The sequence below is a fragment of the Dermacentor albipictus genome, chromosome 1 (assembly GCF_038994185.2).
Source record: "Dermacentor albipictus isolate Rhodes 1998 colony chromosome 1, USDA_Dalb.pri_finalv2, whole genome shotgun sequence".
Taxonomy (NCBI): Eukaryota; Metazoa; Arthropoda; class Arachnida; order Ixodida; family Ixodidae; genus Dermacentor; species Dermacentor albipictus.
This window is the reverse complement of record NC_091821.1, coordinates 266,082,890-266,108,189: the sequence shown is the minus strand read 5'-3', so window position 1 is coordinate 266,108,189 and position 25,300 is coordinate 266,082,890. Positions and strand designations below refer to the sequence as shown.

General features: G+C 45.1%; 1 protein-coding gene across 1 annotated transcript in view; it reads left to right on the top strand.

Moving 5' to 3' along the window:
* Positions 1–25,300, top strand: part of Tsf2 (transferrin 2) — a 75,621-nt gene that overhangs the window by 17,640 nt on the left and 32,681 nt on the right. The window contains exons 3-5 of the mRNA XM_065448735.1: positions 9,581–9,835; positions 21,870–22,195; positions 22,962–23,292. Of these exons, the coding sequence (XP_065304807.1) occupies positions 9,581–9,835; positions 21,870–22,195; positions 22,962–23,292 (912 nt within the window). The remainder of the gene's footprint in view (positions 1–9,580; positions 9,836–21,869; positions 22,196–22,961; positions 23,293–25,300) is intronic.

The following is a 25,300-nucleotide window of genomic DNA, read 5'->3' as shown; positions in this document are numbered from 1 at the left end:
AACATAAATCATTGCATTACAATGTCAATAGTGATTAACCTGCCCACCAATTGGGCTAGAAAAGATGTGTCTTTCTTATTCTTACTGTTAATTGTCTGTCATGCACCGTAAGTGTCATTTCCATGTTGCGCGACCGATGGAAAAAACAAAAATGCATAAAATATCATGGATGTATTGAGCTTTAATCCACAGGAAGAACAATTTTGAATTACAAATGCCATTTTATTGCATAACAGGTGGCAGTCTGCTTTTCCTGTGGCAGTCACTATACTAATGAGCTATAAATGAATCTCACAGCTTTTTTCCAATTTTTATATTCCATCTTAGTGAATGGATTCTATAGTATCGCACATTCTAGCATTGGACAAATTTATATGTCGGACAAATATATGTTATTGGCAAGCCGTCACATTTCAGGTGGAAAATGTTTCAAAGTCTTTATTTTTACCCTCATTTCTCAGCATATTTGAGTTTGGCTCAATAGAGTTCTGCCCAATAGGAGTGTCCTAGGGCGAGCCCTATGTCAATAAAAGTGCCATAACGATCCCACAACCTTCGCATGCGAAGGTTGTGGGATTGTTCTTTACCTGTGACAAGTTGTTTTTTCATCCACTTTCATTTCCATTAATATATCATTTTTCTTTATTTCATTTATGCGAAGGTTGTGGGATCGTTCCCCACCTGTGGCAAGTTTTCTTTTCATCCACTTTAATTTTCATTAATTTATCGTTCCTTTATTTCATTTATTAAGCACAAGTAATTTCCCCTATGTTGTCCTTGGTATCAGTGTTTGTTGGATTCTTATGATATGACTAATAAAACTTGGGCCCCTAGGTTAACCCCCTTTCTTCTCGTTTCTTCATGATAGCAAATACCTTGTTTGCTGGAGCATGTCTTACACTGACAAATATCAATCACTCCATAGTTAAGGATGATTCTTTGATACTTCCAAGCTGCATTTTGTTCACTTGTTAAGGGGGATCCAATTCTGAGTCTCGCAAGGCCTGGATGAGGGACAAATACAGTGGGACCTTGATATAGTAAACACAGATATAACAAATCATTGAATACATAATATCTGAAATTTTCGAATTTCTTGCCTCATTCACCTTTTATGCTTATAATGAATATTCTAAAGGTGTTTATTTGGCAGAGCTTGGAGCAGCGCAACGTCGACGGGCAGGGCAGTCACAGCTTCCAAGCCCGAGAGCCGTTGCTGAGCAAGAGCACTCGACCCACTAGCGTTTAGAGCCAGTAGTGCTGAACCTACTAGCATCTCTCTTCGCTACAATCACCCCCCGGGAGCGAGAAGGGAGCCGTCCGGCGATCTAACAGCTTGTCACGATGAGCGGGTCATAGTAACGCTTTAAACGGTCGACATGGACACTGTCTCGTCCACGGCAGCGCATGTCTGAAGATGGCTCAACTGGTTCTATGACATAGTTCACAGGAGATGCGCATTCGAGAACACGATAAGGGCCTTCATACTTAGGGACCAGTTTTGATGAGAGGCCAGGGGCAGTTAAAGGAACTGAGAGCCACACGAGCGCTCTCGGATTGAAGGTGACCGTGGCAGTGGCGTCACTGCGAGTGCTCCTCTGGCGCTCTTGATCATCGGAAGTAAAGGCCCGTGCGAGGTCGCAGCACTCTTCTGCATGTCTGACCGTGGCAGAAATAGGCACGCACTCGGATGCATCCGGCTGGTACGGAAGAATAGTGTCGATGGTGTGCGAAGGGTGTCGACCATACAGCAAGAAATAGGGTGAAAATCCAGTGGTGCTCTGCGTAGCGGTATTATACGCGTAGGTAACGAATGGCAGAATGGCGTCCCAGTTCGTGCGGTCGGAGGCAACGTACACTGAAAGCACGTTGCCGAGCGTACGGTTGAAGCGTTCTGTGAGGCCATTCGTTTGAGGGTGGTATGCCATAGTCCTACCATGAACAACGTGGCACTCTTTGAGAATCGCTTCAACTACTTCTGACAGGAATATGCGTCCGCGAACGCTGAGCAGTTCTTGAGGTGGACCATGCCGCAGGATGAATCGGCGAAGCAGGAATGATGCAACATCGCGCACTGTAGCTGCTGGGAGAGCGGCGGTTTCAGCGTATCGTGTAAGGTGATCTACTGCCACAATGGCCCAGCGGTTACCAGCCGACGTCAGGGGAAGTGGCCCATACAAATCGATGCCAATGCGCCCGAACGGCCGGGTAGGGCAGGGTAGAGGCTGCAGACCAGCTGGCGAGAGGTGGGGTGAAGATTTTCGGCGCTGGCAGTCGGGGCATGAGCGAACGAACTTTTGAATGTAGTTGTACATTCCTCGCCAATAGTAGCGTCGTCGGAGGCGCTGGTAGGTTTTGAAAAGTCCCGAGTGAGCACACTGTGGATCAGAGTAGAATGATGCGCAGATTTCAGAACGCAGGCTTCGAGGTACAACTAATAACCACTGGCGGCCGTCAGAGGTGTAATTGCGTTGGTGAAGCAGGTCATCGCGAATAGCGAAATGGCGAGCTTGACGGCGCAATGCACGAGTGGTTGGCTGCGATGATGAATCAGCAAGGCAGTCTATGATAGAGGCAATCCAGGGGTCCTTGCGCTGCTCAGAAGCAATGGTCCCACTGTCGACGGAAGAAACGTCAAGCTGGGATATTCCGCAGCAGGCATTGTCGTCTGGCAAGGGAGAATGTGAGAGGGCGTCAGCATCAGCATGCTGGCGTCCATTGCGGTACAGTACGCGGATATCGTAATCCTATAAGCGAAGCGCCCAGCAGGCGAGCCGGCCTGAGGGATTCTTCAATGATGGCAGCCAGCATAGTTCATGGTGGTCCAAGACGACATCAAATTGGAGACCATACAAATAGGGCCGGAACTTAGTAAGCGCCCAGATGATCGCCAGGCATTCTTTTTCCGTGATGGTGTAATTGGTCTCGGCTTTAGTAAGCATACGGCTTGCATATGCCACAACATATTCAGGAAACCCTTCTTTGCGCTGCGCTAAGACAGCGCCGAGGCCAACTCCGCTGGCATCTGTGTGTATCTCAATAGGTGCCGTTGGGTCGTAGTGGCACAAAATGAGAAGGAAACATCAGCAAACGACAGAGCTTAGTGAACGCTTCGTCGCACTCGGACGACCACGAATGGAGAGGTCCGTTGCTGCCAAGGAGCTTCGTCAGGGGCGATATGATGGCGGCCAAATTGCGAATGAAGCACCTGAAGTAGGAACACAAACCTACAAAACTGTGCAGTTCTTTGACGGACATCGGTTTAGGAAATTCAGCTACGGCACGAAGTTTGTCTGGATCGGGGAGGATTCCATCCTTCGAGACAACGTAACCTAGTATCGTGAGCTGCCGCGCTGCAAATCGGCACTTCTTTAGGTTCAGTTGGAGGCCAGCGTTTGCTAAGCACGTCAAAACATGCCGTAGGCGTTGTGGGGATGCGCGACCCTCGCGCCTCCCTTGGTGTTTTTCCCGCATAGCGCGTCTCCTGTAATCCCGCTTTGCCGCGTGGCCTGCGTGACAGCGCGGTCGATGTGGTTGAAACGCAGTCCGAGAGATGGCGCGAGTGTTGCGCGGCTAACGCCGCGAGGTTACTTGAGCGCCGAAAGGCAGGCGCTTGCTCTCTTGGGTTCCAGAGAGCGAGCGGGACTGACGTGCCGTGCCGCACGTGCAGCGGCCCTCTTTCCCGGCGGGTCGGCGCACGGCGGGGGACGACTTCCGCGTGCGCGCGGCGACCCATGCTTCTGCGAGACCGCCTCGCGTGGCCGCCCTCGAACGCGCCACGATTCGCGTGACCATACACGCGAACGACCAGGCGTTGGGATCCAGCATGGGGCGAACATATTTGCTCGCGAGAACGCGGTGAGTCGGACTTCTAGATTTGTCGCGCGCCCATCGGCATGTTTTGTGGATAGCAACTCGGCTAGCAGGCATTGATGTATGAAAGGTGCAACAAATGCCCTTGTGATTGTTTGCACTACTGTGTTGTCGTTCCTTTGTCCCAAGAGTACGGTGTGAGATATCCCACATCAGACCCCATAGCGTTGACGGTGCGTGGTGAAGTCGGAGGGAAAAACAGCAACCTCGTCAAGATAACATAAGCACATGTGCCACTTCAAACTGCGGAGAACTGTGTCCATCATGCGTTCAAAGGTTCCTGGCGCATTACAAAGTCCAAACGGCATGACGTTAAATTCATATAAGCCGTCGGGTGTGACAAAGGCTGTCTTCGGCCTTTTGACGTCAGCCATGGGTACTTGCCAATAGCCGGAGCGTAAATGTAGAGATGAAAAGAATTCTGCTCCTTGTAGGCTATTGATGGCGTCATCGATTCGCGGCAGCGGGTATACATCTTTGCGAGTGATCTTGTTCAGGCGCCAATAGTCTACACAAAACTGTACCGAGCTGTCTTTTTTGGTGACAAGGACAACAGGGGATGCCCATGGACTGTTCGAGGGTCGGATCACTTCACGGCGAAGCATATCGTCCACTTGCTCATTAATCACACGACGTTCTGTGGCAGAGACGCGATATGGTCGTTGCCGCAATGGCGGTTGGGAGCCAGTGTCAATATGGTGTGTGACAGCAGACGCCCGGGAAGGTTGCCCGACATCAAAAGAAGAACGAAATTCTTCCAAGATGCGCAGAGGCTGTGAACGCTGAGGTGGGGTGAGGCCATCAGCAATAGGTGAATCAAACACACCCGTGGGCATAGGGTCGGACGTAGAGAGAGAACCGAGCGTGTTGTAACTGGCGCAGGACGTGTCTTCGAGAACATCCGTAATTTGTACAGCGTCGATCACTTCCACGTGGCCAAGACATTCGCCTTGAAGCAGCATCACAGGGTATGAGAAGGGGTTACAGACAAAAATAGCTGTGGAGCCCTGTTTGACGTTCACAGTCGCAAAAGGCAGCAGCAGACCTTTTCAAGTATAAAAGCGGCCTGACGGATCCATCAACGAGAGTTGCCAGGCAACTTCCTCGCGGAGGAACGCCTTCATTTCTGCGAGCAACGCTGCCTTGTTGGACATGGCAGCCAAACCAGCGAAGTGTTCGTCACGTGGTAGAGATCGACGGGTCAGTGACTGCTGCCTGCGGAGTTCTTCGTAGCTCTGGCACAGTGTCACAATTTCAGCCGCAGAGCGTGGACTTTTGGCCAGCAACATGTTAAAGGCGTCGTCTTCTATGCCCTTCAGGATGTTTCGGATTCCATCAGACTCCGCCATGGTCGAATCGACTTTCCTGCATAGGTCCAGGACATCTTCGATATAACTGGTAAATGTTTCGCCTGGCTGTTGAGCTCGTTCTCGCAAACGTTGCTCGGCACGCAGCTTGCGAACAGCAGGGCCACCAAATACATCGGCGAGGGAAGTCTTAAATTCCGACCATGTCTGGAACTCTGCTTGATGGTTGTTATACCACAGGCTGGCCACTCCAGCAAGGTAGAACAGAACATGGCTCAGTTTGGCCACTTCGTCCCACTTGTTATGGTCGCCTACCCTGTCGTACGCTGTGAGCCATTCATCCACGTCAGTGTCGTCCGCTCCAGTGTAGATAGGAGGGTCGCGATGACGAGGCACCCCGGGACACGCACTGGGTGCAGGAGGAGGCGTTTGCTGGGAGGCCTCTTGGGGCATGGTAGATGGTAGGGTACGGGACCGGAGTTCCAGGATGATCGTCTGAGGGTACCGCACACCTCCACCAATTCTAAAGGTGTTTATTTGGCAGAACTCGGAGCAGCACAACGTCGACGGGCAGGGCAGTCACAGCTTCCAAGCCCGAGAGCCGTTGCTGAGCAGGAGCGCTCAACCCACTAGCGTTTAGAGCCACTAGTGCTGAACCCATTAGCATCTCTCTTCGCTACAATATCAGTAATGAAGGTATTTTCATGTCAGATGTGGCTTTATTATGAGGTTTGACTATGTCTTGATAGAGTCAGGTCACGTCCTGAGGCCTTTTCACATAATTCACGGTAGCTGGATCTAGGACAGTTGGCATGCCTAGCCCAGCTGTCTAAAGGGGCCCTCATACACTTTTCTAAGTAATAATAAAATGGTTGCACTATTAAATGACGTCGCCTCACAAATTTCCTGCTGCAAAAATTTTTCTAATCGTTCAACTATAAGCGATAACGGTGATGCAGCCTCAAACAGCGACAGCCTCCGCACGCGCTGGGAGTCTGCGTTGCTCAGCTCGGACCTGCAGCACTAACTATGGGCCGTCCAGCCAGCCAAAGAAGCCGCCAAGGGCCAACAACCCTTGGCCGAAACCTAGGCGGGGTCCAGGCTCACCCCACCAAATCGCAGGGCACTGAATAAAGTTATTTGAATGAATGAATGAAGTATAAGTGGACCTAGAGATGGTTATTGCACCAATGTGTGATGTTCTTTCTCCTTTTGTCTGCACTAGTAGGCTGGAAGATAAACAGGAGGGATGGCAAGGAGGCATGGCCCTGCCCAAAAGTTTGGCATTTTTATTTTTTTTTCCTTTATGACGCTACTTTCGGTTCAGGCGTGCATGGTACTCTCCCAAAACGAGATGGGCACTCGGGCACCTGGAGCTTCGTCAGTTACAGAGACCAGTTAGAGCACGCAGTCTTGCTGGTGAGAGGGCTTGTCACAGCACCCCGTGGTAGCTGCAGTATCTACACTATGCGGCACACTGAGGCGATCTCGCCATGCACAGCAAACGCAGCTATGTGCAACTGTCATGCGTAGACCAGAAGTGCAAAGATGAAGTACTTTATTGGTATTTTTGAGATTGCAAACAGGTACCTTTTTCACTTATTTAACTAAAAATTAGCAGTTATAGTATTATTGAGAATGTTCTCACGATCATGAAATCTGCCGATATTAGTTGGTTGGCTACTTGGTTGCTTGTGATGTAGCTGCTGACAACATAGTGAAGAAAGGAGCAAGTAATTTTTCACTGTTTTTGACACAAGATTTTAAATTCCCTGCTGCATTCAGTGCAATAATATTTCGCTCACATGTTCACGGTAGCCTCATCTTCAGATCAGAAACATTTTCCTAAAGAGTTTAAGAAGTGTTTCAGGGCCCCATTAAGGAGAATACAGAATGGGAAGGGGGGAGGGGGGTCTTTGAGGAAGCGCAAGCAGAAAAAGTATGCAAAATAAGGGTAACAGCACAAACTGATAAAACACCAAATCAGCCAACTCCGTGCAAGACCATATGAATCCTAGTACATGTTTCTGCATGGGCGCCCATTGCTGGGATGGATCGTGCGTCACGTTATGCCAGAGTGTTTTATTATTATTATTATCATTATCATCATCATAATTATTGAGAGTGCACAGCTACATTTGGATTAAGCATCACAAGTTATATTCATATTAATTTCTGTTTTATTAATTGTCAAACGTCCCCTCTCTCGTTATATTCGTGGTTGCATTAAACAGAATGTCCTTGATACATTCCTGTTCGTTAATTTTTCCCAGCTCTTAACTCTTACCCTACCATGGGGAAAGTGTTTTCTGTAGGTTACGTCCGATTTTTTCTCTGGAGGAACTACTGCACTCAATATTTTATGTAGTACATAAACAAAAAGCAGAACAAATGCACTTTTCAGGCATAAAAGTTCTATTAATGAGATGCGTGTCATAAAAAAGATATAAATTGCCATAATCAAAATTGTGGGATATAACTGAACGAAGTTTGTAAAGACAGCCTGGTACCTACTAAGAAAAATATATAACAAAAATTATGAGATGTATGTATTGCCCATGCACATGTATTGCCCTCTAATAGTCACTATTTCCGGAAAAAAATCCAATGTTTTCATTGAACAAGTACTTTACTACAAAAATTTAACTGCAAGCACTATAGTTGGGTGGGCTGGTCTGCGGCCACCGGAGTTCCGGGCTGTTTTGCATCGTCGTCGCTCTCAGAGTCAAAGTCTGACGAAAAGGCAGCATCCTCAGACTCTCTGCTGCTCGATCAATTGATAAAATCAGCCGCAGGCGCAGCGGAAGCACGAGATCTGCAATCGTTTCAAGCGTGCATGCCGCTCCCGGAGGCAACCATTCTTGCTTTCCACTTTGGTGGTCGCAAAACTTCGGAGCACGTTCAAAAATTACTGCCTGGGGTGAAAAAAATCAAAATGCTTATAAAACAAAAATATTATTCTCCTCCTTCATGTCCAATGGCGCAGTGTGTCCATGAGCGGCACAGAAGGTTTTGAAAGCGGCATTTCAAACCATTGATAGCGGGTGGCCATTTTTGCTTTCTACTTTGACGATCGCAAAACTTTGTAGAGTGTTCAGAAATCACCGTCTGGCGGGGAAGAAATCTAACTGCTTAGAAAACAAAAGTATAGTTCTCCTCTTTCACATCCAGTGGCACAGTGTATCCATGAGTGGTGCAGAAGCTCTCAAAACAGTGTTTCAAACCATCGTTAGTGGGCTAACGATGCCAAATTTGTGCGGTAGGGAAAGAGTTAATTTCTGTAACACCAATCCCATTTAGTTTTCATGGATGGAGACATGCATATTAGCTTCTCGTCTGCTACTTTTTTTTCCTGGCTGTTACGTCCAAAAGCTGCAACAGCACACCACTGACGCAGCATTGCCCATCAGCGGCTCCTACGTTGACTACCACATCGTCACTGCTGAAAACTGTCACTTTTGCTGAACCTGCCATTTGGCTTGGGAGGCTAGCCATTGGCATGTTTAAATTGATGCCAGTCGTCGATCTCAACATGGCTCACAAAGTCTGAAGTCAAGGCGAGGTGGACAAAGGCACAAGGGGTTACCCCACATCCACGTTCGTGGACACTGGAGAGGCTTAGCTTGTCCAGTATTCAGATAAACGCTGGTGGATGGGGCGTTGGGGCATTGGGGCAGAGGCGTAAATGTGAGCGGCCAGCATGGTGCAGCCACCTGGTGGCACAGAGCTCAAAGAGACAAAACAGCTAATATTACATTAACCAAGTGTATTCTACTTCACTGCTGGTGTAAATTTTTGGCACTGGCGTAATCGTGTTGCTGCCAAAAATTTGCACCTGCAGCAAAGTAAAATACAATTGGTTCTCTGTGCCACCGGGTGGCTGCACCATGCAGGCCACTCCCGTTTACCCGAATACCGGAGAAGCTAAACCTCGCTACTGTCTAGTGATGTACAAAATCTTGCTTGGTTCTTGTGTCATTGCAACTAGCACTATGTAGATGCTGTGTTACATTGTACCGCCTTTGGAATCAGCCTAGGTCAAATTGTAATACTTGTTCTTTGGAGCACAAAAAAAAAAAGGTTCAGTCATCGTGCCACGCCACCACTTTCATACTGTTGTCGTTGCCATCATCATCCTGCTGCTGTTGTCAGATGCACAGTGCTCACCTTAAGCAAACGTGTTTGTCTTTCTAAATAATAATGCTTTGCAAAATCCCAAATGATGCTGGATAGCCAGCTACTTGCAAATGCCTAACATGGCATCACTTCCCACAGTGTGTAGTACCTGCATAATTTAAAAAAATTTTTTTGGACTTCCAAAATTTCTGAAAAATGTCACGTTGGCTCTCATTTTGTGTGCTTTGCATACTTCTTACACATTTTAACCGTTTACTTTTCAGATAGAGACGCTGGCTACTATTCAGTGGCTATCATTCACGCCCGGTCCGAGTTTCGCTCACTGAATGATCTGAGGAACAAGTCTGTCTGCTTTACCAGTGTGGGTGACATGGCTGGCTGGGTGGTTCCCATGGCGACACTGATCCACGAGAACGTCCTTGAAGTAACTGACTGCAACAACCTTGTCAAAAGTGCTGCTTCATTCTTTGGCCCAAGCTGTGCACCAAACTCTCTGATTGATAAGCACAACCCAACAGGTTTGCCCAAACTTGATTTTTGTGTATGCCAAGAGATTCTGAACCTGTGGGGTCAGTTTCATGTATCCACAGTGTATGTTATGTTCACTGTCTTGTTCTGGCCTATATGTGAAGAAGACATGATAAGCAAAGAGGCTGTTACAAAACATAGTGTTTAGTTATTGAGTAGGTTCATGGCTGTATTAGTGGTGGCAAAACCAAGTTACATTGTTTTTTTATTTATTTAAAGGTGTTGTGTGGATAAATGTAGTTTGTGTTCAATTTGTTGATTAGCAGTCAACTGCTCATTTAAGTATATGTGATCAGTGAGCTCACTCTTCACTTTTTTCTTGACAAATGATCCAGTAAGTGACCATGCAAGTACAAGAAAAATGATCAGACGTTTGTAAAGCAAGTTTAATAATAGTTAACACATTTTTCTGCGCTTAACCCACCACTGCATATACCTACCGCACCCCCAATTACAACAGCCCAAGAAAAGAAAAAAAAAAGTGCATATGACCCTTGTAAATAACTGCTACAATAGTGCTTAAATCGTTACAAAAACAGTCTCCATTCACGGATGCACAACTTGTCCATGTTGTATCTTTGTCCAGCTTCTGTGTTCCCCCCTCTATGACCATGCTGATATAGCTGGAATCACACGATGGATGTGATCGCGGTTGATCAGTCACGTGATGTGAGTCGGGTGGGGCTCTACAGAAGATAACAAAACTTTGAATCACGCTCTCCTAAAGAAGTTTGCACCCTGTGGGGTCTGATCTGGGATTCTCACACCGTACTCTTGGGACAAAGGAACGACAACACAGTAGTGCAAACAATCACAAGGGCATTTATTGCACCTTTCATACATCAATGCCTGCTAGCCGAGTTGCTAACCACAAAACATGCCGATGGGCGCGCGACAAATGTAGAAGTCCGACTCACCGCGTCCTCGCGAGCGAATATGTTCGCTCCATGCTGGATCCCAACGCCTGGTCGTTCGCGTGTATAGTCACGCGAAGCGTGGCGCGTTCGAAGGCGGATACGCGAGGCGGTCTCGCAGATGCATCGGTCGCCGCGCGCGCGGAATGTCCGCGCTGTTCGGCGACCCGCCGGGGAAGCGGGTTGCTGCACGTGCAGCACGTCCGTCCCGCTTCCTGTCTCGAACCCATGAGAGCAAGCGCATTCCTTTCGGCGCCCAAGTAACCTCGTGGCGTTAGCAGCGCAACACTCGCACCATCTCTCGCACTGCGCTTCAACCCACTTAGACCGCGCGGGCGTCACGCAGGCCACGCAGCGAAGCGGGGGTACAGGAGACGCGCTATGCGGGAAAAACATCAGGGGAGGCGCGAGGGTCGCGTATCCCCACAACCCATTGGGGCTTATCTTGTCCCACAACAATAATTGTCATCTATCTTGCTCGCATTTCCTTTAATGCTGTGCGCACAGTACTACCGGGTCATAAACGGCATGCGCATTATCAGTGTGACATTTCGTTCTTGACAGGAAAATAGCGAGTGCAGAGTTTTCAAGAAAGAAAATGCAAGCAATGCAAATGATGATTATTGTTGTGGGACAAGATAAGGCCCGAAGGGTGCAAACATTTATTTTGAGGATGCGGAGAACCTTTCCTTGATGTGTGGCTTCACAGCAGCACATGCCATGCTGCCATGAGGCCACACCTGAAGGTGAAATTCACATATAACCTGTGCCCCAACTTTACTGGTGAATTTTCTGCGTTTTTGGTGCAGGTTATACATGCAAAAGATGCAGTACTGTCATGTGCATTCTAAAGAAACTTGTATAGAGCTTCTGACATGATATGAACAATCGAGCAACATTCTGTTCTGCTTGGTGGGTACTAGTGCAAAAAAAAAGCATCTGAATAATTTTCGTTAATTTTTGCATACAATTAATATTAGATGAATAGCTTATATGCAAAATATCGCTCATGTCGCATGCTGTAGATATGCTCTCATTTTCATCAATAATATGACAACATTGCAAGTAACTTATAAGGGTGCACAAGTTGCAGAACACTTGCAGTCTGCTGATTTGAACCCTGCAATTTGCTGCATATTGTGAAGCGGCAGCCATATGTAATGTATTGCAACCATAATTTTACATAGGCATCAATTAACATTTGGCATATCGGCACAAAAGGACAATAAAGAGCAGCACTAATTATAGTCTACTGTATTTTTTTCAGACATGCTTTGCATTTATTTAGTAAGATGTTCAAGGGACTGGCGATCGATTTTCAAGTACTCTACTTGGCACGATGGAAAGCCAGTAATATGAAGTATTTATATCTGCAGTATTCACTTGGGAAGCATCTGGAAATTTGTGAAGTGTAATTTTTAATCTGCAAGGTCTCCTCTAGTTACTTTGTACGGGCATATGCAACAGTGATAACTGATGTCAGTGGCGATAGCACACAACAGAAACAGGCAGGTTAGGCAGCAGAATAGCTGTATTATGAAACGCTGCTATTGCGGTCATAAAAACAGTCACAGCATGGCAGCCATGACGTGTTTCTGGGACTGCAGTCACTTTTGGTGCAAAAGCACTCTTCGAGATCTGTTTCATCACTCATAGGCAACCGCAGCAGCGCTCTGTCAATTAATGGCTCCGCTTCCTTGTGCGCAGGCAGGGCCACTTTTCAATAAACTACTTTTAGATTCTAAATACACAGGTAAAGACATAATTTGCAATATTAGGAAATAAACATTTATGTAAACTTATTGAATAGCATCTGAAACAAACAGAGGCCTATACATTTATTTAAGATAGGACTTGGTTTTAAAGGGCCTAATGACATGTTTCACTGCAGAGAGTTGCCCCGCATCATTTTTGTAAAAGTTTCAGTGCCAATTTAAATATATAATTCTATATTTAAGGAATAAAATTATGCTTGTTCCTATCATTGTGAGTCACAATCTTTCCATCAGCACAATAATCTCAAGACACATTCCGGATGGTTGTCAATCCCTTTAATTATTAGTGGAAAAAGAGAGGCAAGGTTTCTACTACCGAACCACGGCAGTGTTGTGCTAGTATGATGCCATAGATATAAAAGTATTTTTCCATGTTCAGGCCATATTATTCAGAGAAAGTTCACAAAACTCGCTAGGTTGAGTGCTTAGTTTCTTTAGTATGCAATTTAATTCTTGTTATTTGATAAACTGGTAACTACACCCAACCAGGTGCTGTCCAAATCCCAAAATGTCACGAGGAGCTAGTGCAGGCACTTCAAGCTCGTCATTAATTTCTGCAATTTTTCTAGCTTAACAAAACTTTACTCACAGCAATACTGGCATTTCTGGTATTCCAGAAGTGCTCTTTACTAATCCAGCTTAACTCTTTCATTACTGCTAGAATGCACCCATTTTTGGTGCTTTTATGTTTTAAAATTTTATTTCAAGATGTAATAGTCTCAACGTATAATACAGTGTTACATAAAATTGTAGCCTCATCACTGGTGTTTTGAATAAATGTAAAGCAGTGATAACTGCTCACATAGTTTTTGATAACTTATGGGAAACTTTAAAGAACCGCCTCAAGGAACAAGAAAGAAAGTAACAATTTGCTAATATTAGTAATGAGTACTGAGAGTAAAAAAAAAATCGAAATGTACAAAATATGCGCCTGGCTCCTAGTTCCCAACTTTTGTAAGTCAGACCATGCAAAATAATTATGTGGATTTGTTGGCATTAATACTAGCCATAGTGATGCCTGTGCCATGCGGGAAAGAAGTATCTTCATAAATGTAAAAATGGGTTTGTTCTTATTGTGCAGGGAGCATTTGTTTTTACTCATTGCAGCAGGCACTTGATTAGTTCTTTACTTCATTCATTAGGCGCGCGAAGCAATAGTTGTCAGGTCAGGGTTCATGCAGAAGCTTCTTTGTTCTTGTATATTGCGTTCGATCAGCTTTTTTGTGCAAGCAAGCTGGTCTCATCATCATCATCATCATCAGCCTGGTTACGCCCACTGCAGGGCAAAGGCCTCTCCCATATTTCTCCAACAACCCCGGTCATGTACTAATTGTGGCCATGCCGTCCCTGCAAACTTCTTAATCTCATCCGCCCACCTAACTTTCTGCCGCCCCCTGCTATGCTTCCCTTCCCTTGGAATCCAGTCCGTAACCCTTAATGACCATCGGTTATCTTCGCTCCTCATTACATGTCCTGCCCATGCCCATTTCTTTTTCTTGATTTCAACTAAGATGTCATGAACTCACGTTTGTTCCCTCACCCAATCTGCTCTTTTCTTATCCCTTAACGTTACACCTATCATTCTTCTTTCCATAGCTCGTTGCGTCGTCCTCAATTTAAGTAGAACCCTTGAACCCTTTTCGTAAGCCTCCAGGTTTCTGCCCCGTACGTGAGTACTGGTAAGACACAGCTGTTATAAACTTTTCTCTTGAGGGATAATGGCAACCTGTTGTTCATGATCTGAGAATGCCTGCCAAATGCACCCCAGCCCATCCTTATTCTTCTGATTATTTGAGTCTCATGATCCGGATCCGCAGCCACTACCTGTCCTAAGTAGATGTATTCCCTTACCACTTCCAGTGCCTCACTACCTATCGTAAACTGCTGTTCTCTTCCAAGACTGTTAAACATTACTTAAGTTTTCTGCAGATTAATTTTTAGACCCACCCTTCGGCTTTGCTTCTCCAGATCAGTAAGCATGCATTGCAGTTGGTTACTAAGATATTACTAAGTTACTAAGATATTCTCCATTAACTCTTATCCCCATTTCTTCCCAATCCAGGTCTCTGAATACCTGAATAGCATTGGAGAGATCGTATCTCCCTGCCTGACGCCTTTCTTTATTGGGATTTTGTTGCTTTCTTTATGGAGGACTATGGTGGCTGTGGAGCCGCTATAGATATCTTTCAGTATTTTTACATACGGCTCGTCTACACCCTGATTCCGTAATGCCTCCATGACTGCTGAGGTTTCGACAGAATCAAATGCTTTCTCGTAATCAATGAAAGCTATATATAAGGGTTGGTTATATTCCGCACATTTCTCTATCACCTGATTGATAGTGTGAATATGATCTATTGTTGAGTAGCCTTTACGGAATCCTGCCTGGTCCTTTGCTTGACAGAAGTCTAAGGTGTTCCTGATTCTATTTGTGATTACCTTAGTAAATAGTTTGTAGGCAACGGACAGTAAGCTGATCGGTCTATAATTTTTCAAGTCTTTGGCGTCCCCTTTCGTATGGATTAGGATTATGTTAGCGTTTTTCCAAGATTCCGGTACGCTCGACGTTATGAGGCATTGCGTATACGGGGTGGCCAGTTTCTCTAAAACAATTTGCCCACCATCCTTCGACAAATCTGCTCTTACCTCATCCTCCCCAGCTGCCTTCCCCCTTTGCATATCTCCCAAGGCTTTCTTTACTTCTTCCGGCGTTACCTGTGGGATTTCGAATTCCTCTAGACTATTTTCTCTTCCATTATCGTCGTGGGTGCCACTGGTACTGTACAAATCTCTATAAAACTCCTCAGCCACTTGAACTATCTCATCCATATTAGTAATGATATTGCCGGCTTTGTCTCTTAACGCATACATCTGATTCTTGCCAATTCCTAGTTTCTTCTTCACTGTTTTTAGGCTTCCTCCGTTCCTGAGAGCATGTTCAGTTCTATCCATATTATACTTCCTTATATCAGCTGTCTTGCGCGTGTTGATTAACTTCGAAAGTTCTGCCAGTTCTATTCTAGCTGTAGGGTTAGAGGCTTTCATACATTGGCGTTTCTTGATCAGATCTTTCGTCTCCTGCGATAGTTTACTGATATCCTGTCTAACGGAGTTACCACCGACTTCCATTGCACACTCCTTAATGATGCCCACAAGATTGTCGTTCATTGCTTCAACACTAAGGTCCTCTTCCTGAGTTAAAGCCGAATACCTGTTCTGTAGCTTGGTCTGGAATTCCTCTATTTTCCCTCTTACTGCTAACTCATTGATCGGCTTCTTATGTACCAGTTTCTTCCGTTCCCTTCTCAGGTCTAGGCTAATTCGAGTTCTTACCATCCTGTGGTCACTGCAGCGCACCTTGCCGAGCACGTCCACATCTTGTATGATGCCAGGGTTAGCGCAGAGTATGAAGTCTATTTCATTTCTAGTCTCGCCGTTTGGGCTCCTCCACGTCCACTTTCGGCTATCCCGCTTGCGGAAGAAGGTATTCATTATCCTCATATTATTCTGTTCCCCAAACTCTACTAATAACTCTTCCCTGATATTCCTAGTGCCTATGCCATATTCCCCCAGTGCCTTGTCTCCAGCCTGCTTCTTGCCTACCTTGGCATTAAAGTCGCCCATTAGTATAGTGTATTTAGTTTTCACTCTACCCATCACCGATTCCACGTCTTCATAGAAGCTTTCGACTTCCTGGTCATCATGACTGGATGTAGGGGCGTACACCTGTACAATCTTCATTTTGTACCTCTTATTAAGTTTCACAACAAGACCTGCCACCCTCTCGTTAATGCTGTAGAATTCCTGTATGTTACCAGCTATATTCTTATTAATCAGGAATCCGACGCCTAGTTCTCTTCTCTCCACTAATCCCTGGTAGCACAGGACGTGCCCGCTTTTTAGCACTGTATATGCTTTGTTTGGCCTCCTAACTTCGCTGAGCCCTATTATATCCCATTTACTGCCCTCTAATTCCTCCAATAGCACTGCTAGACTCGCCTCACTAGATAACGTTCTAGCGTTAAACGTTGCCAGGTTCTTATTCCAATGGCAGCCTGTCTGAAGCTGGTCTAGTGCATGTTCAACTGGCACTAGAGCCTCCAAGTGCTTTGTTCAGTTCCTCTACAGTACTGTACAGTTGTGTGGAGTGTTGCATAATATTGTACAGTGATAATTAAAAACAATTTAGAAGGATGGTGTTCAAAATGTAAGAGATTAGAATGCCAGTGAAGCTTTGGTCAAAGGTAAGTCTAAAATCGACTGGGGTGCTCTTGTGTGAGTGAAAACACCACACGATGAAAAAGATTGTTATTAATTATTTATGCATATGCTGTACAAATGCTCATTGATAAAAGCAACCCGCACTGAGAAAAATTAAAGTTGCACTTGATATTAGTGGAACACAATTACCAAAATAACATGCACTCCTGTGCACCTACTGTTTTTTGAGACATCATGAAAACAGCCTAAAAATCAGATTGAAAAAATTGGACAGCCTAATAGAAGCTTCCGTATCTTCACTGCTGCTTTCATTTAAAATTTATGTTGGTGAGTTGACCAATTTGCAAATTTTGCATCATTTCATTGGAAGAAGTGCTAGGAGCAGTGGAGGTTAGTTTCGAGAAAACCTCCAAAGTTTTATTTTTTCAGACTACCCAACCTGCCCAAAATGGTCGAATTTCACCAATAGTTAAAAGTTCAGTCATCATTTCGGACGGTGCATGGTGTTGCTACTAGTAGAAGAATTCCATTCTTTAACAATGTGTAGAAAAACTCAAATTGATCAATTTCTGTAGGCCCAGTAAGAAAGAGTTAAAGGGACCAACAACCCATTTCTATGCACCAGTTTCTTTTCCCTATGTTTTTTTTTATGCAACGGAAAGCTTACTGGTCAAATTGTCCAATCATACAGTACTATAGCAGAAAACACAGTTAATTTTTTTTTTTATCAGAAGTTTTGATCTGCAGTTGCGGTCGTGATCATGAAGTTATATGCTGAAAACATGCTGGAAACAGTGATAGGTTAGTGTGACAGCGACTGTACACCAGCATTGGTGGGACGTGTGGCTCTAACTGTAAGAAAGTAATATAGTTAAACCACGATATGGGGGGGGAGGGGACGAACTCTATGAAATTGGCACTTTACCTCGTTATAATGAAATTTTGTTATATTAAAATTTGAACTTTTATGCAAATAAGTGCAGTCACCACTGAACTTTTTTTTGCACGGAAGGGGCCATAAAATTTTCTGAAATTGAAAAGAATAAAACAATGTCATTGAGAAAAACATTAATTTTGTTCTTGAGAGTCAGCCACAAAAGATACAGTTTTGTGCTGTGTCAACGATATCTTCACATCGGTGGTACGAAGCAGAGCCTGTGAAGCTTTCATGTCCTCTCTACCTTCGCGACTGATAGCGTTGCCCGCAGTGGGATCATGCTATCATAAGAGTGCAGGCAGAGAGGGGCGAACTCTTTGGCTGGCTCTCGCTGCAACGCATCTACCAAATTTGAGATTATGCAATCTCCAGCACAAAATGTGCCGGAAGACAGCACACATGAATCCACAGTCATCTTGGCTCACCCTAGGTTTGCACTGGCTTCAAATAGATGATATGCAAAACCTGCAATTGCACTTCTCCACATACCTTACTTGATACATCCAAGATGGAATACTCTGGGCTAGAATCGGTGATTGAAGTATTAACATGTGGGTCAGTGACATCATTCCTGCCACTGTTCTTTCCCCGCACCGTCCAATGTTTCAAAACGCGTGTCCCATCTTTAACGGCGCTACTAACAGGAATGGAGCCATCTTGGTTAGGGAAAGTTAGCTTTGTGTGAGAGCTTGCTGACAGACTTTTCCATATCGTATGTTACCTCTAGGACAGGGTGTGCGGGCCACATATGTGCTCAGCCATGCCCAGCTACGGCCGGGCTAGAGGAAGAGATGCGCACCTTCATGCCACCTCCCCCCCCCCCCCCCCCTTCTGGCACATGGTTGACCTCGTTACCGTACACTCAACAGCAATAATGACAAGCAACACAACCGACAGTCTCTGTTGCACTGTTGTGTCTTGCTATATGACAACTATATGCATGGATGCGACATCGCGAAAAAGAGTATGACAAACTTTCATTGTTGTCTACATCAATACAATCGTACGCCCGTAAAGAAATCTCAAACTTGCCGTGAGGCCAAATGTCTTAATCAAATGCCATCGTCGTCAGTAAAAATGTATTTCATGCTGCCAGTGGTAAATGCCGTAGCGCCATCTGATAGCTAGAAATCAAAACACTTTTGTGACTTCGTGTCCTCCAAGATAGAGCTCGCGCACACGAAATTGGATACTCTGTACTCGGTGTGAAATGAGACGAAGCGAAGGCTTATTTTACCAGGTATTTAGTGTCTTGCAAATATTCTAATTTCCTAATAGTAGTTTTGAATATTGTGCTATCTGATATTCACTTCTAAAAAAAATTCAGTATTCAACTTTTTGAAGTGTAATGATCGGTTTCCTATATTCAGCTTCGCAGCAATACAGTGGTGTTATGCGGTGAAGCATATCTGCCGGGCATTGAAGCATACTAAAAGTGGAAAGGAGCAGTGTAACGAGGCCTAGTGTGGGTTTCTAATTAGACGTGTGCACTTGCTGTCACCAGTCACAGTATGAACATAGACATGTCTCATAAGTGTAACTTAGACATCTAATCAGAATAAAAGCATTGGTACGCCACTGTCTTCTGTTTACACTTCCTCTAATCATTGCAATAGTCCACATTTTTGTGCCTTGTTTTACTTTTGTGTTCTTCTCACTAACTTCTTACATGCACAAAGGTCATTAACGACGCATGATGCTTTGCTATTCATAACCTCTTGTATCTTTGACATTTAGTTCACGAGTTCTACTGCAATAAATTTTTGTATTATTCTTCCGCAGAACAAGTAATTAATTCCAATATGATGTAGTTCCTATGCATATGAGTGTGCAACCACTTCTCTGCGCAACAGCTATTCAATATTTACTTTGAAAATAGTCGTCCCTAATCGTCATTTGCTTTGAATTCGCTCCGAACTCAAAATCCACTATTTGCACATGCCCACATTTATTTCTTGCTGTCATGAAGAAGACCAACTAGCAAGAGGGAATTCGGATCGTAGCGCATGCACTGGTTGCAGTCATGTTGTTATGCAATCGCACAGTAACAAGCGGGCTGCTGCACAGACTTCAAGGTGACAAGTGAAATTTCTGCAAGCAGCAGAAAATGCCGAATCCACGTGATATCTTGGGATGCTGTCAGCTGTGTCATTCGATTTCTGGCTGTACTGTCACGTTTTGCACAAAAAAAACTGTAGTGCTGGCTGTCGAGGGCCACTTTACTCATTGATGACAGTAAAGGGTGGTGATGGACCTATGTAACTTCACACCTCCTCACTTATGGCGGGCGATTTGAATTGTGCTAGAGAAATGCGGGCCCTTCAGACATGATTTCCTCTTAAACTAACTGGTTTCTCGGCATGAAACATGTGCTGCGGGGTTTCTGGAATGGTATTTTAAGTCCACTTTGACTTAATATTTGCCTTTAATGTCCCTTGTAAGGCTAATCACGCTGCGTGGCGATATAGCACTTTTATGTGATCACAGATAAGATGTCTTCTGTTTTGTTTTTTCCAGTTTGCATTTAATTTATGTCTGATTTTACACTTGTAACACTAATATATGGGTCATAGTAGAAGGCACAAGAAATGAGTTATGTGTTCAATCACACCATTTTTGAGTGCTGTTGCACCTCAGGGGCGATCCCACCGTTAGCAACCAGTTTGCTGCATTGGTAGGAGATCCCACTGCTAGCGACCTGTCTCTTGCGTACACCAGGGTAGCGTACCATACTGCTGCCGAGAAGTAGCGGCGCCTGCCTTTCAACGCTCGACCGACCTTTACTTATTGGGTAGCGTGGCGTTGTTGGCGAGCTGCAGGCCTCCTGTAGACCATGGCGACCGAGCAAGGGCGAGACGACGATTTTCTAGTGCGAAACTTGCACTGTTTATTCAAAGGTAGTTGAAAGAAAATAAGGAACTCGCCGCGGTTGCTCAGTGGCTATGGTGTTAGGCTGCTGAGCACGAGGTCGCGGGATCAAATCCCGGCCACGGCGGCCGCATTTCGATGGGGGCGAAATGCGAAAACACCCGTCTACTTAGATTTAGGTGCACGTTAAAGAACCCCAGGTGGTTGAAATTTCCGGAGTCCTCCACTACGGTGTGCCTCATAATCAGAAAGTGGTTTTGGCATGTAAAACTCCATAATTTAGAGAAAATAAGAAGAGAATGAAGTATATAACAAGTACATTTCGGAGCCCCTTAAATAGGCTCTCTACAATCGTGTAGGCGGGATCTTGTTTCCGTCGATGACACATGACAGGCACAGGGAGAAGGCCCCTCCTCCTGCAATACCGAGCACGGGATGGAGAAGTTGATTCTCTTTTCGACGAATCCGGGGAGAGGGTCGGGTGAGTGACCTCTGCGGTAGCGTGGGGTCCGGCCATGAGGGGAAGGGGGTGACGTCTCACCCACGGTGCCCGACCAAGTTGAGAGGGGAAGGGGATGACGTCTCACCCATGGTGCCCGACCAAGTTGAGGGGGGAAGGGGATGACTTATCACCCAGGGTGCCCGACCAAGTTGAGAGGGGAAGGGGATGATGTCTCACCCACGGTGCCCGTCCAAGTTGAGAGGGGAAGGGGATGACATCTGACCCAAGGTGCCCGTCCAAGTTGAGAGGGGAAGGGGGTGACGTATGGCCCTTGGCGTCCGGCCATACCTAACAGTGCCGGTTACTGGTTTTCTGCTGTAATTATTGTGTAACGTCGCACCTCCTTGCCGGTGGCAGGCAATTTGAAATGTGCTAGAGGAATCCATACCCTTAAACGTGATTTTCTCTCAAACTAATCGGTTTCTTGGCATAAAACATGCACTGTGGGGTTTCTTGAATGGTATTTTAACAGTCCACATTGATGTAATACTGGCCTTTAATGTCCCTTTAAAGGCTAACCATGCTGCATGGTGATATAGCACTTTTATGTGATCACAGATACGACATCTCTTGTTTTGTTTTTTCCTGTTTGCATTTTATTCAGGGTCCAATATTACAGTAGTATATGGGTCATAGTAGAAGGCAAGGCACAAAAATTAAATAGTGTGTTTGATCACACCATTTTTGAGCACTAGTTACTGGTTTGATGCTGTAATTCTTGTTTCCAGGATGGCATCATGAGTGACACTGTTTGTTTGAGACATATCTTGTAAAAGGATTACATACTGTGATTTCTTGGGTGTGCAGGTGACAACCCACAGAAGATGTGCGAGTTGTGCATGGGGCGCCCAGGCGAGCGATGTTCGGGTAATGACCCATTTTCTGGCTACCAAGGTGCACTGCACTGCCTCATGGAAAAAGGGGAAGTAGCCTTTGTGAAGCACACCACACTGGATGAAATGTTCCTGGGCCAGCCACCTCCAGATCGATTCCGACTTCTTTGTCCAAGTGGCGAGACAGCCCTGCCGGACCAATACCGCACCTGTAACTGGGGCAGAGTACCACCAAACGTGGTAGTCACAACTTCAGACACACTGCCTCATGTTCGTGTGCAGTACCAAGAGTTCCTTAAGGTGGGATATCAACGTCTTCCATATAATAATTTCTTCATATACGTATTGTCACTAGTATAACTTATGAAGTCAATGTTATGGTAAATTATGTTGCATATTCCTATTTATTTTTCATCATTGCGTCATTATCAGTGAAAGAAGGTCATCCAGCTCTGGGCTTGTTAGTGAGAGTCCTGTGACCAGTTTGAAAATTTATTTTCCACCTCACAACAGTGGCATACGATGGACAATCATCACCATAGACAGCCTTCATTTCACCATGAATTCACTGGTCACTATAACCCTTAAAATGTAGAAATTTATTAACTCTGCAAGCCCTAGTCTTTTCCATCTTCCGGGATACTTATATCACCAACACCAGCAAAAAAGAAACGCATTAGCACGGTGCTTGCACCATTGTCCACATAGACTTAAATGATTATAGTAGTACTGGCAAAAAATTCATTCACATAGCTCCTGTACTTAAGCATAATGATCAAAACTTTTTGATGTCCCCTCGTATTCACATATTGACAGATAGACAAACTTTGATTTACATCATCAAGATGATGATGGTGATAGGGACGTAGACAAAAATCCTTCCGCAAGGTTGACGAGGCTCTACTATGTTATTGTTCAGTGCTTCTAATTTTTTATTTCTGTTCAGTAACATGTTATGGTAATGTTAACAACTGAGTAGGCATGTCATTGCCTGTCCTGCCACAGCCTCTATTAGAGGCTAGCAGTATACATAAATAAACAAATAAGTAAATGTTTTCCATCACAGCTGGCAGTGCAAACCTTTGGCAAGCCTCCTATGGGGCAGCTGCCATGGTTCTACCAGAGTCACTCAGACAGTGGCGGCTACAATATAAGCCCTACCCCTCACTGGAGTCGAGTTTTCAACCAGAGCTGGGCAGCTGGGCAGCAGACGCCTTCCTGGAATGGCCCGCTTACAACTGATCGCCCATTCTTTGTCAACATGACAGAGATGTCCAAGTTCTACCTATTTGCAAGTGGGAGCCGCTATGGCAATGCTACCAATCTACTGCTGCAAGACTTGACAACAGAGCTGGTGCCACTCAATGGATATGAACAGACTTTCACTGGTTACCTTGGTAAGGAAAGGAGCTTGGGCTGAGAACGGATAAGGGGTCCCTTACTTGCTGCATACCAGTTGTCATTCAAAGTTCTTTTCTAGGCATAGGTGACAGGAAGAACTATAAAATACTTTATTCAGTGGCACAGAAAGCAGCTGTTTGAAATCAATCTGAGGCCCTTTGTGGTGGCCAGGCATTCTGCCACCACAAAGCACTAGGTTGTAGTTTCAATTCCCAGCTGTGGCATCAACATTCAGATGGGTGTGGAAATTAAGAATGATTGTGTACTGTGCTATGGGCTCAGGTTTAAAGAACCCCAGAAGGGCCAAAGTTAATCTAAAGCACTCTACTATGGATCCTCTCATAGCCTCACAATATTTTAACTTGTGCTTTGGAATTTTGGTGTAAGGTCTGTATTTTATGGTGCATCTGGTTGGATTCTCTAATGCCTGCGTTTAGCTAAAACAAAACTTGTTTTTGTTCATGAGCCAAAGCATAGGTGATTCTTTGTGTTGTGTAATATAAGTGGTGTTTAAATGAAGCAGCGACAAATAATAGGGAAGCTTTCCTTTTGATATCCACTGCATCTCAATGTCTTTATGAATTACTCTCTCCTTCTCTTATTTCTTTTCTTTCTTTATTTTCCAATCTTTTTTTTTTTTTGCCAGAACAAACTATATCTATCTATGGAAAATATTTTTTTGTCACTTTATGGTCACACTAAAAAAATTGTGGTACATTTTTTTCAAAATAGGTCAGTCTGCAAATTTTAAATCCAGTGTAAAAAAGTTCGACCTTAAAGGGCCCCTCACCAGGTCTGGCCATCTTGAGCTGACAAGCTTAGAGCATACAATGTGCGCTAATGATCATGTTTGCAAAAAATTACAATTGCTAGCCGCCGCGGAAAAGTCTGAAATTTCAATCCTGTAGCATTTCCACGGCACGTGGCCCGAACAGTTACGAGGCACAGACCGCTCGAATATAGAAGACGTTTATTTAGGGGCGTGTGATAGCTTTTATCCCCTGAAGTGGGAAGGGAAGTGGGAGCAGAAAGAAGGAACGGAAGTGTACTGCGCATGAGCAGAACTAGCATGACGAAGACACAACAAATCCAAATGCCGTTTTCCCTTTCCCTTACGGCGACTGCACTCCAAGCTGGACGGTGACTTACCGATGTCCCTGCGCCTACATACTCGGGTCCGCAGTGTGATGTCGCTCGTGGTGACACGTGACTTTGATAATTATTCAAGGCAACATCTGTTATATGTGTGGCCTGTTGCTTGAATTGATGAATTGAAGTTTAGAGAAATAATAAAACGCACAAATGGAATGTCTGTGTCTTTTTTTGTTTTACTTTGCACTGAAGCAAGGGAGATGTACTTCCACTTCGTCTGCTTGTTCCCATGGTCGTGCAGTCATGTGCGCAGCTACCAAAAATATGCCATTTTCTACCATGTTGCAGCGCGGGATCATGCTCTGCGATCCGCTTGTTCTGCCTCAGTATTCGTGTAGCACTGAAGTATGCCGCTAGTCATGTGTCCTTGTGCACAGCATGCAAAATTGTGTGCTGCGTGAACAAGGCAACAGCTCGCGCGCGATGCTGTCAGAGAAAGTGCGTAGTACCAAAAGAAAAAAAAAAGCGAGGAGAAAAAAAAATCACGGGCCTGTGACGTATGCGTCAGACGATCCTCGAGGTCCAGTATGGGAGAACGCAGAGAAGGAATTTCGCTTGCGTTGGCTAGACGGGGCGAGTGGAGAGAGTGTCTCACTATGCACTGGAGCTCACCTTCTGAAATCACGGATTCGCGGCACTGAAATATTTCTATCTTGGCTACTAATGAGCCAATTTGAAATTTTTTTCCGGCAGAACACTCCCTAGAGGACATGTAACAACTTTCAGCGTATAACCAAAATCTGCTGTGGGGCCTGGTGAGGGGCCCTTTAAAGAGTTGAGGAATCTGGTATCATGTTTGAAAATGTTTTCCACCTTGCTATTTGTCATGCCATCTCTCAAATTATTCATGCA